We start from the raw sequence: 12,266 nt of genomic DNA on the forward strand, positions 1-12,266 counted from the left end.
TGTGTGTGTGTGTGTGTGTGTGTGCGTGTGTGCGTGTGTGTGTGGCTTTGCTGTGGTAGTGGTGTCAGCAGGTATTCCTAGAAGATTGTGATGATCTGACAAAACGCATGATCTGAAGAATTAAGTTGAGAGCTGTACTACAGGGAACATCTCTGTCTTCCATAAGGTCTAATAAAGATAAAAAAGAAAAGCATTTGCAAGACGCATGCACACACTTGTGTTAGGTCCATTGTATGACAAGAAATTGCATAGCTCAGTATGTGTGTGTGTGTGTGTGTGTGTGTGTCTGTGTGTGTTTGTGTGTGAGTGTGTGTGAGAGAGAAAGAGGAACAGCATGCCATTAATCTTTCACACAGAGGATTGCAGAGGCAATCTGTTGGCTATCATAGATGATACATGACCCGCTATAGAACGACTCGCCTGTTGCATACCAACACGCGCCACACAACTACACACACAAGCACCACACACAGTACCTTACACTGGCTCAAATGCTCACTCACACAGGCATAAAAAAGAATTCAAAATCAAGGACGTCACTTCGTTCTGAAGCCCACCCATGACTGTGTGTACTATGAAATTGAATCCTGACGGCACCACTGATCTACACCACAATGCATAGGCTGTGTGCTGAACAGCAGCAAAGGGTAGAGTATGTGCACAAATGAGCACGCACAAACACACACATGCCCTCACCATCTTACATATCTCATCCGAATCAAACACGCTCCATTGGCCTTTAGTGGGTAAACGTGTTCTCCAACTTCACTCCAAGGCCAAACACTGGTTAATGCCTCCCCTCCTTTCCTTTTTATTCACACACACAGAGACACACACACTCAAAAACAAATCAAGGACACACATTTAGAAGGAGACATGCTGTTCATCATGTTGTCCTCAACCAATCCATCTCTCTATTCTCTGCAGTGTAGTTGTCATGACCCCAGAGATATGTAGCCGTTTTAGATGCTCTGCCTTGGATTAAACATCCCAGTCAGTTATATACAATATGAGTGAGATCTGGTTTTATGTACAATTTTCTTTTTTTTTCATCAGCATCTGTTTTTGCTCTGAAATCCTTACCTGAACTTTCAGGAACATGCAGAACACCTTAAAAAGAATAAAAAGATGTGGATTTTTTTGTAGCCCCTATTTTTTGCAAGCAAGTTGTGGATGTTTCATCTCTGGTTAACTGAGTCTAAAGTAATGTTGTCTCTATCCAAAACAAATTGTTGTGAAAATGCACTATAGGCATTCAGTTGCTGCTGCAGGAATATTATGGACCTAAGAAATTCATCCATCAAGCAAATATCCTCCAATAAAACACAGCTAGAAATGCAGTTGCAAGAACACAGCATGTTTGTTTTTGGGTGGCCGCTCCAATCAGCTGATGAACACATTTTTCTCACATAATTTGAGTTTTCAACTAGCAGAGAACAGCGTGGCAACACCAATACAAAAAAAAGACACATGTACACAACAAAATACGGAATAAAATAACAAATAATAAATATTTTGGCCAATTTCTGGGAACAGCTTTCTTACTTTGTACAACTTTGGTCGGGTAGAGGTGCTGTGATGTTCTCTCATCACAGCACCTTCACTGTTCCCAAGATAAACCAAGTATTTGGGCTGGCGCATCCCAGAATATTTTTAACAAGTGCACTTACAATTCCCCAATATAGACATATCTTTGTACATTTCAATAAAGTGTTGTTTTGCAGCAAGCTTTTTATTTTGGGAGTTATGCTATAATAAAAAGGTTAAATTCTTTCAGCAGAATTCCCTCTGTGCTCATGAGTCTGTGGGTGTAGCATTTCAAGTACACTGATTTCTCATACTTAACAAGGTTTGTGTTCGAAGTTTGTTCAGTTGGCTTTTGCACACATACAAAAAAATAATTCTTGAAGCTTTGTGTCACTGCTGTAGCCAAATTTAAAAAATCTTACTTTATTCAGCCAAGTCAAAATGAGAAGTTCATTTACACAGCAGTTGTTTTTAAAAAAAAATGTCTCTGCTTTTCTATTGAAGTCTGTCTGCTTTTCAGTCCAAAAGCTTAGAGTTAGCGGGTTGCAGTAAAGTGTTTCCAGAATACTCCCTGAACCCTGACCACAGGAAACACTGTAGCTGCCCAGTGTGAGCGATGGGTCAGAAACAGAGGACACATCTCACTTAAATGATCAATAAGGCAGATTCCTTACATGTTACAGGTTTCTCCCAAAATGCAATGTACACAAATCAATGCAACTGCCCTCTGCCTCAGCAGTTCATGGGGCAATAACATGAACATACAAAGCATTAGGGTGCACACAGGGGGCTTTTGAATTTTCTCTCCACCTCTCCATTTTTGTCTTTCTCTCTCGTCTGCACTCTGGCCATCAGTCTCTTTTGCTTTGCTATGCATTTATCCCCCCTTCTCTTCTGGATGTCTGCTCACTCCATCAGGTCAGATTAAAAACGCTGTCACAGCTCATTTAGCATCCAACCAGTCAGATCACATGCCCCTGCTGTCCTCTGTAGGAGACCCTAAGAAAGCTATGAAAATGAGTGTCTAATATGGCAGCCTCATTCCTTCCTTGCCTTTTTATTCTTCTTCACCTTCTTGCACGTCCTCCTCCTCCTTAAACACTGTCATGGTGATCATCTTGTTATTTGGAAATGCAAGACAAACATATTATTTTAATCTTTTGTCATTATAACCAGTCTTTCCATTGATAACCCCAACCAGCTTTTAATCAGAGCTAGTCCTTTAAATGTTTTTAGTCTTTAGTCTCCTGACCATTGCTTTAAAAAAAAGTTTCTTTGGTCTCCTAATAAATAAAAACACAACCTAACAACTTCTTCTCGGGGAATTCATTACAGTATACGCCAGTTTCATTAATTCAGGTAAACAGATCAATGCCTCAAGGACAAACACTATCAATTCATAGGTGAGTGTGTGTGTATGTGTGTGTGGGAGGATTCAGAGGTGCGCTGGCTTTTGAAGAGCAGCAGAATGCAGAGTTGCTCCGAAAGGTGACAATTTATGCCGAGTCAGGCGTCACTGCACCTCTCAGCTACCTCACTGCTCTTTTCTCTCTCCAGCACGCACTCCTTAAAACCCAACTCAGCCTAAAAATAACTCACATACTGCTGCTTTCACATCAGAGTGGAGGTCATCACCAAGCAGCTACCTGTCCAAGGAAGGTTTGGCCATATTTTTTGGATGCATGTAAGAGGATATGAACACAAATGTAGGGATGAACCTTACATGGTTCTGCAGTTTATTTCAGCCCTGCTAAGACCCAGTGTGCACTGTCTGCCCAGCACCAGACCATAGACAAAGTTGGCAGCTCACAGGTGAACACAGCGGAGACTTACCACATAAAAAACACACAAAAAAAACAGAGCTACAAGGGAGGGAACAATAGACTCTCATTTGCCAAGGAGCCAGAAACTTGAATCCAAATTAATACTAATGTATTTGACTCTGTAGATGATCTGGAGGCATGACAAATCAACTTGAAAGATGATAATACGACAGTGTTTTCATGGTGTTAACAGTGTTTACAGCCAGAGATTCAGTCTTGATTCAGTCTGGTCCTCTCCAGACATCTACAACAACTTCTTCATTAGGAAATCTGGATCAGGCCTTATGCCCCGCCCGCCACATCTGCGTGTGTTACTGTAGGTGACATAGTGCTGTCAACATGATTAGTGGAGAAAATGTTGCAGAGACTCAGCCACGTTTGAGCTTCAGTCAGACAAGACTCAGGAGTTTTGGGGCAGTTTATTGTGCACCAAAATTGCTAACTAGAAGAGTTATTGTTTGTTTGTTAGCTTATGACTTGCAGTGGCTGACACAGCTGTTAGTGGCTTTTGCTAATGAAAACTCTAACTCTTTGTACTGACACGGACGATGTGTTTCCAGGTAGTTGGCAGGGGAAAACATCAGAGAGACTCAGTTATGTGTTTGAGCCTCCGTCAGGCCCAGACTCAGATGAGGAGCGTGGTATGCACCAAAGTCTGTGACTAACAAACACATCAAAACAATTAGTGAGTTAGCATCCTGTATTTGGCTTGCAACTGGCATTGGGGGACAAAGTGTTTGTCTCAATAAAACTCAAGTTTTCTGGTTTATTGTATCAATATTCTGATATACTGTATTGAAACAAATATTTTTTCCAAAAATAATATTAATACCGCCCAAAAAAACTAAGAGAGAAAAGGGGAGATAATATGGGTAAGGGCAGAATAAGAATAGCTACTGTAAAGCTGTTTTATTTCTTACATATGTCAACAGCTTTTGTTTTTTGTTTTTTATCTTCCATTCATCTTATTTTTATTTTATTTTATTTTATTTATTTATTTATTTGGGGGGGGGGTTACGCCTTTCATTGACAGAATAGTCGGAGAGAGACAAGAAATGGGGAGACAAGAGAGGGGGAATGATATGCAGCAAAGGGCAGCTGGGGGAATTGAACCGGGGCCTCTGCAGCGAGGACTACAGCCTCTGTCTATCTTGGCCTTATTTAATCATGTTAACTCTGTATGTGTATATGTGTATATGTGTATACAGTAGGCCTATGTGTAAAGATGTTTGGGGGATACATGCTGTAGAGATCATGGAGATGATCAAAATGTTATGTGTTATGTCTTTTATTGACCACAGCGATAAAAAAAAACCTTAACATTGCTCCACCTTCTCACATCTTAGTGTCCTTCTTTTCTATGGTCACTCTTGCTTGCGCTCCGTCTTTCTTTGCTCTGTAAAAACAAGTACATGTAAACAAAGTGAATTGCCACTTACTTTGGTGCTTCTGTTCACAATTGCTAGATAAAGGAAGTAAACATGGAGGAAAGGGAAGGCGAGATGAGGATTGGAGAGATGGAGACGCACCCTGATTACAATCTGTTTCATGTAACCTTTGTTATTGTTGGTGCTGAATTAGTTCGAGGGTTGAAAGACAATTACCTTGGCAGCACTGTCATATTCAGAGTCAGGCACACTTTGGTGCTGAAAATGCTTTGTTACCCTGCAGTGTGTTGCGTTGCTTATCTCTGATTCAGGAGTTAACCTTAATTGTGTTTCCTCCCCTCTCTTTTTTTCCTTCTTTCTTTCATGTTCTTTGTATCCCTTTATCCTTTACTCTCTTCTTTTCCTTTGTCTTTTTCTCAACATTCTTCTAATTTCTCATCTGCAATTCCTTCCCCTCATCTCCCGAATCTTCTCATTCCTCATTACTTCCTTGTTAACATTCTGTATCTTTCCACCTCTTACTCCCATCATCTTTATTTCCTCCCCTCACCTCCACTCCATCTGTCTTCTCTACAGGTCTCTGTCTGGACGTATTGTTGGAGGTGTGTGGTGGTTCTTCACCCTCATCATCATCTCCTCTTACACAGCCAACCTGGCTGCCTTCCTCACTGTGGAGAGGATGGTCTCTCCTATAGAGAGTGCAGAGGACTTGGCCAAACAGACAGAGATCGCCTACGGGACATTGGACTCAGGCTCTACAAAGGAGTTCTTCAGGGTATGGACTCAACACATTCTGCTCATTAACTTGATTTCTTCAGAGGTTTCAGGCTTTTACAGTGTTAAATCAAGGTAATTTGCTACTGAGCTCAAGCAGAAGGTCTCAGAGGACCAGGAGGACAATATTCATCCGGCTGGGCCCTCTGTTCATATTACTGTAAAACCTAACCTTTCATACACCGCCACCAATGTTCACACCACATTTGAGATCCTGGTCAAAGTCTCAAGGTTTTAAACATACCATGTAATTTACAAAGAAATGTACAAACATATAGATCAAACAATCATCCAGATTGTTAATGATGAATGCCAGAAGATGTATTTATAAGTGACGTGACAGTGATAGAACTGTAACATATTACAAAATGTAGCATTGCCATCGCAAAAGTTGGGTAAAAAGAAAATGTTATAAGGGCATGGAAAAGACATTAATGCCTCCATTAGGCATCAGTGATACTCAAAATGAATTTTTGGTGAAAAATTAGAAAACTCCACTGTTACGTTACGTATATCACTGGTTCTTTCAATGGCATGATGGTGTGTAGGATAATATATCCAGTACATTCACTGGAGAATTTCTCTGTGCTTTGCTTGGTTATATCTTTTACCTTCTTCATTTCAGCAAGCATTACAGCAAAAGGGTAACATGGAGATATGAAAGGGAATATAAAAGATCTTGTGGCAGCATAAACAGTGTTGGTAAATCAGGAAGAAACACTTTAAGTTACTTCTGGAGTAAATAAGCAGTCAGAGAGCGGAAGCAAATAATGTATGAGGGAGGTGTTGTCTCCTTTTCTGAAGCCAGACAAAAGCTCAGCAGAAGATTTCTGCCCTGACTGTGGGCGGAACAAGGACGAGTGACTAATAACAGTGTAAAGCGATTTACAATAGTCCAGGTGGGAGGAGAAGAATGAATGGTTGACTCTCTCCTCATCTTGAACTGAGAGAGACTTTAACTTTGGGAATGACGTTATGATGAAATGTCTGCTTTTCACTTTGCAGTGAATTTGTTTATAAAAGTTGACTTGATCCAAGTTTACACTAAAGTTTTAGAGGAGTATACTGGATAGGAGGAGGGGCCAGGTGGAAATTTGATTGAAACTCTCAAACAATCGTGATTAGAGTGGAATAGTGATTACTAACCATACCGATGTTACATTTAATCACTCTCCTAGCATTGCAAATAAACTACTAATCATCATAATAAAAAGTAATATAGCGCGGGGGTGGGCTCAATAGACAGAAGAGGTGGGTTTAACAGGAACAGAGAAAATATACCACAGGGAGATGTAAACAATTAAATAGCGAGCAGAAAATGACTGAGTGTAGTGAATTGACCCTAAGCGGACCTGGAGTGGCCTCCCCCCAGTGACCTATTCACCCATGTGGATTGCAATTACATAAGTTCCCCATAAACAAACACACACACACACACACTGCTGATGAAGGCAATTTTCTGCTGAGATGTGCAAAACACCTGCGTCATCATTGCATGTTCACAAACATATCTGCTCCATCATATTGTCTGTGATATATACAGAATTGATCATGTTCTCAGGCATTGTGTGTTGTGTCCTCACTAAGGGTTGTCCCCATGGACGTATACTCTATACGGACACCTCCGTTCATTTGTTTATTTCAAACCACAACCAATACATGTTATGTACGATGCAACATGTAAAACAAGCTCATCAGCACTGGCTTGGTAATTTACTGTAAATGGGATTTTGAGAAACACTGTACAAAAACAAGACTTGTAATTAAGCAACCATTTTCTTATACATTACTGTAACACAATACTGTATCTAAGCATGAAATAATTATAGATAGACGTCACTTACAGGTGATATCATGTATAACCATGAAGAACAGGATGGCATTAAATTTAAGCCAGCTTCAAATGTGACTGTCTCTACCAAAGTGGGGACACGTTTTATTGCTGGGGTCAACGGAAGAGCTACACAGAACAACCACTAGGGGGTGGCAACTGCAATACAAAAGATATCTGGTTCCACCACATATATATACGTACATACTGTCTACAATTTACAGCTTTGTAAAGATGTGCGGTGTGTATCTGGGGATGCGGGGGAGGCGGGAGAGAGGAGGAGGGAGGTTGTAGCAGACAGTTTGTGCTTCTGTGAGCGGCTCTGGCATCATCAACATAACGAGCGGGCTGAAATCTGTGGAGGGTGAAAAAGCAATTTACTCTCCCACAGCTGAGGGGGATTCGCCACCACCATTAATTATCTGTGTGTATGTGTGTGAGTGTGTGCGTGCATGCGAGCGTGTTTTCAAACAGGCATGTATGCATATTCAGCCATGTATGCACAGCCTGAGTGTTTACATATGTGCAGCGTGAGTGTGTTGAGCTCACATGAGAAATTTTGCGTGGTGATGTATATTTAAAAGTGTTTCCCATGGTGCAGATGCCTGAAGGTGACTTGCAGCGTCTATTTTCCTCCTTCACAGCCTCACTCATTGTTAAAGAATCTGGAAAGAGTCGCACCGTATTGTCACACATCCATCCCTCCAAGGCCAGACGTCGCTTCACATGTGCACGGCCATCATCATCAACATCGCCGTCTCTCTTTCTCTGTCCACTACACACACATACACAGGCACATACAAAAGCAATGCACACACACTGCACACGTTTTGCTGGGGCAAGACAGAGAAGCGATAGGGAGCAAAATGTTAAAAATGATGGATGGATGAATGGATGGATGGAACTTGAGGAATGAAAATGATGTTAGTGCCAGAGGTGGAAAGAATTGGGATAATGAGAAGGTTTTTTTTTTCTCTGCGGGACTAAAAGGAGAAAAAGAGGGGGAAAGCATAGGATGAGAGATGGGGGACTTGCTGGTCCTCATGGATGTGAATGACATTTTTATGGGATAGGTGTCCGTCACGCACTAACAACACACTCACATGTGCACACACACGTATACACCATCCCCAGGCAGTGGTTTCGGTGGCTGAGGCCATGGCTTGTCGCTTGCAGTGCAACAGAATAACACTTTATCACCAGGAGAGAAGGGGAAGAAAGAAACTTGACGCTTGTGGAGGATGACAGTTTGACTCCTCCACTTGTTATTTTCACTCTTGAGTACACACGGTCCACACACACACGCACACACTCACTACAATTCACACTCTAACATGTAAACTTGAAGATGGAGAAGCAGATACACACACTGACGCTCACATACATGCACATCTGCATGCTATATACACAATATAATACAATCTAATGCATCATAGCAGACAGATATCCACAGAAAAGCTCTTCAGTTAGAGCAGGTGACCAAATTCATAACTGCACAATCAGATCAGTGTGTCACCATTTCAGTCATAAGCTCATTTGACGAAAGATTGATGCCCCGTTTGTCAAGGGAGCTGAAGTGTTACATTTTAAATGTGGTTATAAATGTCATTACATGCCGGAGGATCAAAATGGAAGATGGAAGACACAGCTCTCCATCAGCATCGTAATTTTATTCAAGGACTTTAAGAGTCAAAAGCCTCAGCAGTTTGCGCTACATCATAAGAAACTAGAGCAATAAATGAAATGCAGTAAAAACTCACTACCATACTGTTGTTTCTAGGGAAGAAGCATGGAAAAAACACTTGTGTCTCATCAATAAACATTATTTGGTGCCACTGTGTCAGTGTACTGCACAGTGTGTGTTGTTGTTATCTCCTCAGCCCTCATATTTACATCTCAGATTTTTCTTATTCATCTCAGTAAAGATGACATGTTGATTTGAATAATCAAATATGTGGTTAGAGACGCTGCTTTGGGCACCACAGCGAGGTGTAAATGGCCATCCAGAGCTAAACACACGGCATGGGTGCTTAAACAATAATGCACCAATCTTAAATGATAACACTGCTATTGTTGAGCGTATTTGTAAGGGTCAGCAAATTCCCCAGAAAGCCAAGAATGTGTTAGTTGGTTTCTCAAGACTTCATTCAATTCAATTTCAATTTTCCAAAACCCTATCTGGGCCTTTCAAAGGTTGATTTAGAAAATCCATTTTCAAATCGGATTTGAAAGTACAATTAGGAAATGGAATTGCCCTTTTAAAAGACAGATTAAAAGTTGTATTTTCTAATTCAGTTTACAATTTCATTTGTATTTATTTCTGTTTTTCACAATGCATTTTGAAATTGATTTTGACATTTGGTTATTAATTTGGGAATTTAATAATGTATTTTCTAAATGGTTGTTTTGAATGACTGTTTTAAAGTTGCTTTTTCAAATCCTTTTTGAAATTCCTCTTTTTAATTGATGTGTTCCCAGTGGTCCTCCATATATCTGTGGCTCTAGTTTTATTAAGGGCTAAGTCCTCTATCATAAAAGCTGGACGCTGTAGTTTTTGGCAAACTTTATTCAGTCAGGAGTAACTGCTTCATTTACTAGGCACTATTTTCCGCAGTGGATTAATCCATGTTTGGCTGCTCAGTATTCACAGCAGCAAGACAGTTTTTGTGAGTCTGTGCTCTACAATATAGAAACATTTTGATGATTAATCAATTCTCGTTTTGCTTTTTTCCAATATATTTTCCAATAGTATGAAGAATATCGACTATCACCAATCATATTCTCATATAGGAACAAGCTGAGAGCTACTTAAGTGTCAGTTTTTGTCCAATTACTTGAATTGTTACTTACTGTAAAACTCACACTGTGTTCTTTGCTTTGTGAGACCTCAGTCTATTTAGGAGGGACTATCTCTCTCTCAATCTGTCATCTTTTTTCCTTCAATTGAAATAATTTCTCTTCCCCTCACTTGACATACAAAAACCATCATCCAGGAGAGAATCAATCCGTGTACGTCAGCAAAATGATGCCTACTCGCTCCTAATTAACCTCTGCTCTGTCCTCTTCACCCTTTGCCACCCCAGAGGTCCAAAATAGCCGTGTACGAGAAGATGTGGTCGTACATGAAATCTGCCGAGCCGACCGTCTTCACCAAAACCACAGCGGAGGGTGTGGCGAGGGTCCGTAAATCCAAGGGGAAGTACGCCTTCCTCCTGGAGTCCACCATGAACGAGTACACGGAGCAGCGCAAGCCATGTGACACCATGAAAGTCGGGGGGAACCTGGACTCCAAAGGATATGGCATTGCTACACCGAAAGGCTCACAGTTAAGGTGGGTGGAATAGTGTAACAATAGGAAACAGTAACAAAGCTGATACTGTACTATTGCTGCGATATTCCACCTACCCTGCTGTGCCTTTTATGCTACACCTAGATTAGCCTGTCACTGCTGTCAGCTGAAAACATCTCACCCACTAAAAATGGATTGAGTCAAATTTGATCTATTTTTTTCTCTTGCTATTAGTCATGAGGATAAATCAAACAGAATATAGAACCTGTGCAACCTATTCATTTATAATTGATTGGTTTTCACCTGGCAGCAGCGATATACATAGTGTGTTGAGTTTGTTAGATCATGTATTTCATCATACTTTCTTCTCTTTTTGATTTTTAAAAATTCTTTCTCCTTCTGGCTGTCTTATTGTTTCTTGTTTTCTTTTCCTGACTCTATACTGCCATCTCTCTGCTAATTTAGAGCCTGTTAGCTCCATTTCTTGAGTCCCGTGTCACTGTCACGTGTCCATCCCTTTATGCTCATATCCATCCTCTCCTCCCTGTTGCTCCTTCAATTGCTCTCTTTCTCCACAGGGCCACCTTACAGGTAACTCTGCCCATTTGTCCCTTGTCTCGTCCCTTTGTTCCTTTCATCCTTAGAAATGGTAGTCATGATGGTGTTGATGATGATGATGATGATTAATGATGATGATGATGATGATGATGATGATGATGATGATGACTATAGGATAGATTTATTAACTGAATATAACCGCAAGGAGGGGCAGAGCCTCAGACTGCTGCCACTACATCTAGGGCCACAAAGGGGAATTTATAGACGAGCAGGAAACTAAAAGTGAGAGATGGGAAGCAGAGGGGCCCGGACAATGGGGGGACTAGAAAGTAACCACAAAGATCCCATTCTAAAAATCCTGGATCACAAATAAAAAAAAAGTGAAATGTTATTTGAATTCTTAAAATAGTTAAATTGGTTGGTAATTGAACAGTGCCAAATCAAAAGCCAAATCCCAGAGTCATCAGAGGTGTATGTTGTGTTTCTTAATAAGGACAATATAAAATGGAGGGATCAAATGAGAAAGTGAGTGAAAATACGTATATGAACGTTGGTCCTTTTGTTTTGATTTTCCCCCAGCAGACAATTGTTTATCAGGCTTGTTAACATGAGCCTAAAGCAACAGTCCCAAATAGGCTTCATTGAGGTATGCCAGCAATGCAAATTCATTTCTCAGGTGACTGTGACATCAGTATAGAGACTTTGTCTTCACAAAGTGACAAGTGCCTGCCGAGGGAAAATAATTGACTAAATTCAGTAAAGCCGACCACTTGCTCTCTCTTCTCTCCCTCCATCTCTCTCTGTCAGCATTTTAGATTTGCCTGATAAAAGGCAAAACTCAAACAGCGCATCAGCCTCACATCCTGTCTCTGTAACTTTCCCCTGTGTGTGGTGCAAACAAGTCTCACAAAAACCCAAGTCACTGTAGTTTATCCCCATGTTATTTCCAAAAAGAGATGAATAAATAAAAAAGGTTTTTCCATTTATGGGGGAAAAGTGACAGACAGCGGGTGGATAGGTCCCTTTTTAAGCCCCCCTCAAAACACATTCCCGGGACTATCCACGGTTGTCTCTGG

At 40.8% G+C, this 12,266-nt stretch overlaps 1 protein-coding gene across 5 annotated transcripts in view; it reads left to right on the forward strand.

The window, feature by feature from the left end:
- Positions 1–12,266, forward strand: part of gria4a (glutamate receptor, ionotropic, AMPA 4a) — a 114,817-nt gene that overhangs the window by 91,976 nt on the left and 10,575 nt on the right. For all 5 annotated transcript variants that reach the window (XM_085795498.1, XM_085795499.1, XM_085795495.1 and 2 more), the window contains exons 14-15: positions 5,315–5,513; positions 10,427–10,674. In XM_085795498.1, the coding sequence (XP_085651624.1) occupies positions 5,315–5,513; positions 10,427–10,674 (447 nt within the window). The remainder of the gene's footprint in view (positions 1–5,314; positions 5,514–10,426; positions 10,675–12,266) is intronic.

The sequence above is a fragment of the Trachurus japonicus genome, chromosome 13 (assembly GCF_045865225.1).
Source record: "Trachurus japonicus isolate A0001 chromosome 13, Traja_1.0".
NCBI lineage: Eukaryota > Metazoa > Chordata > Actinopteri > Carangiformes > Carangidae > Trachurus > Trachurus japonicus.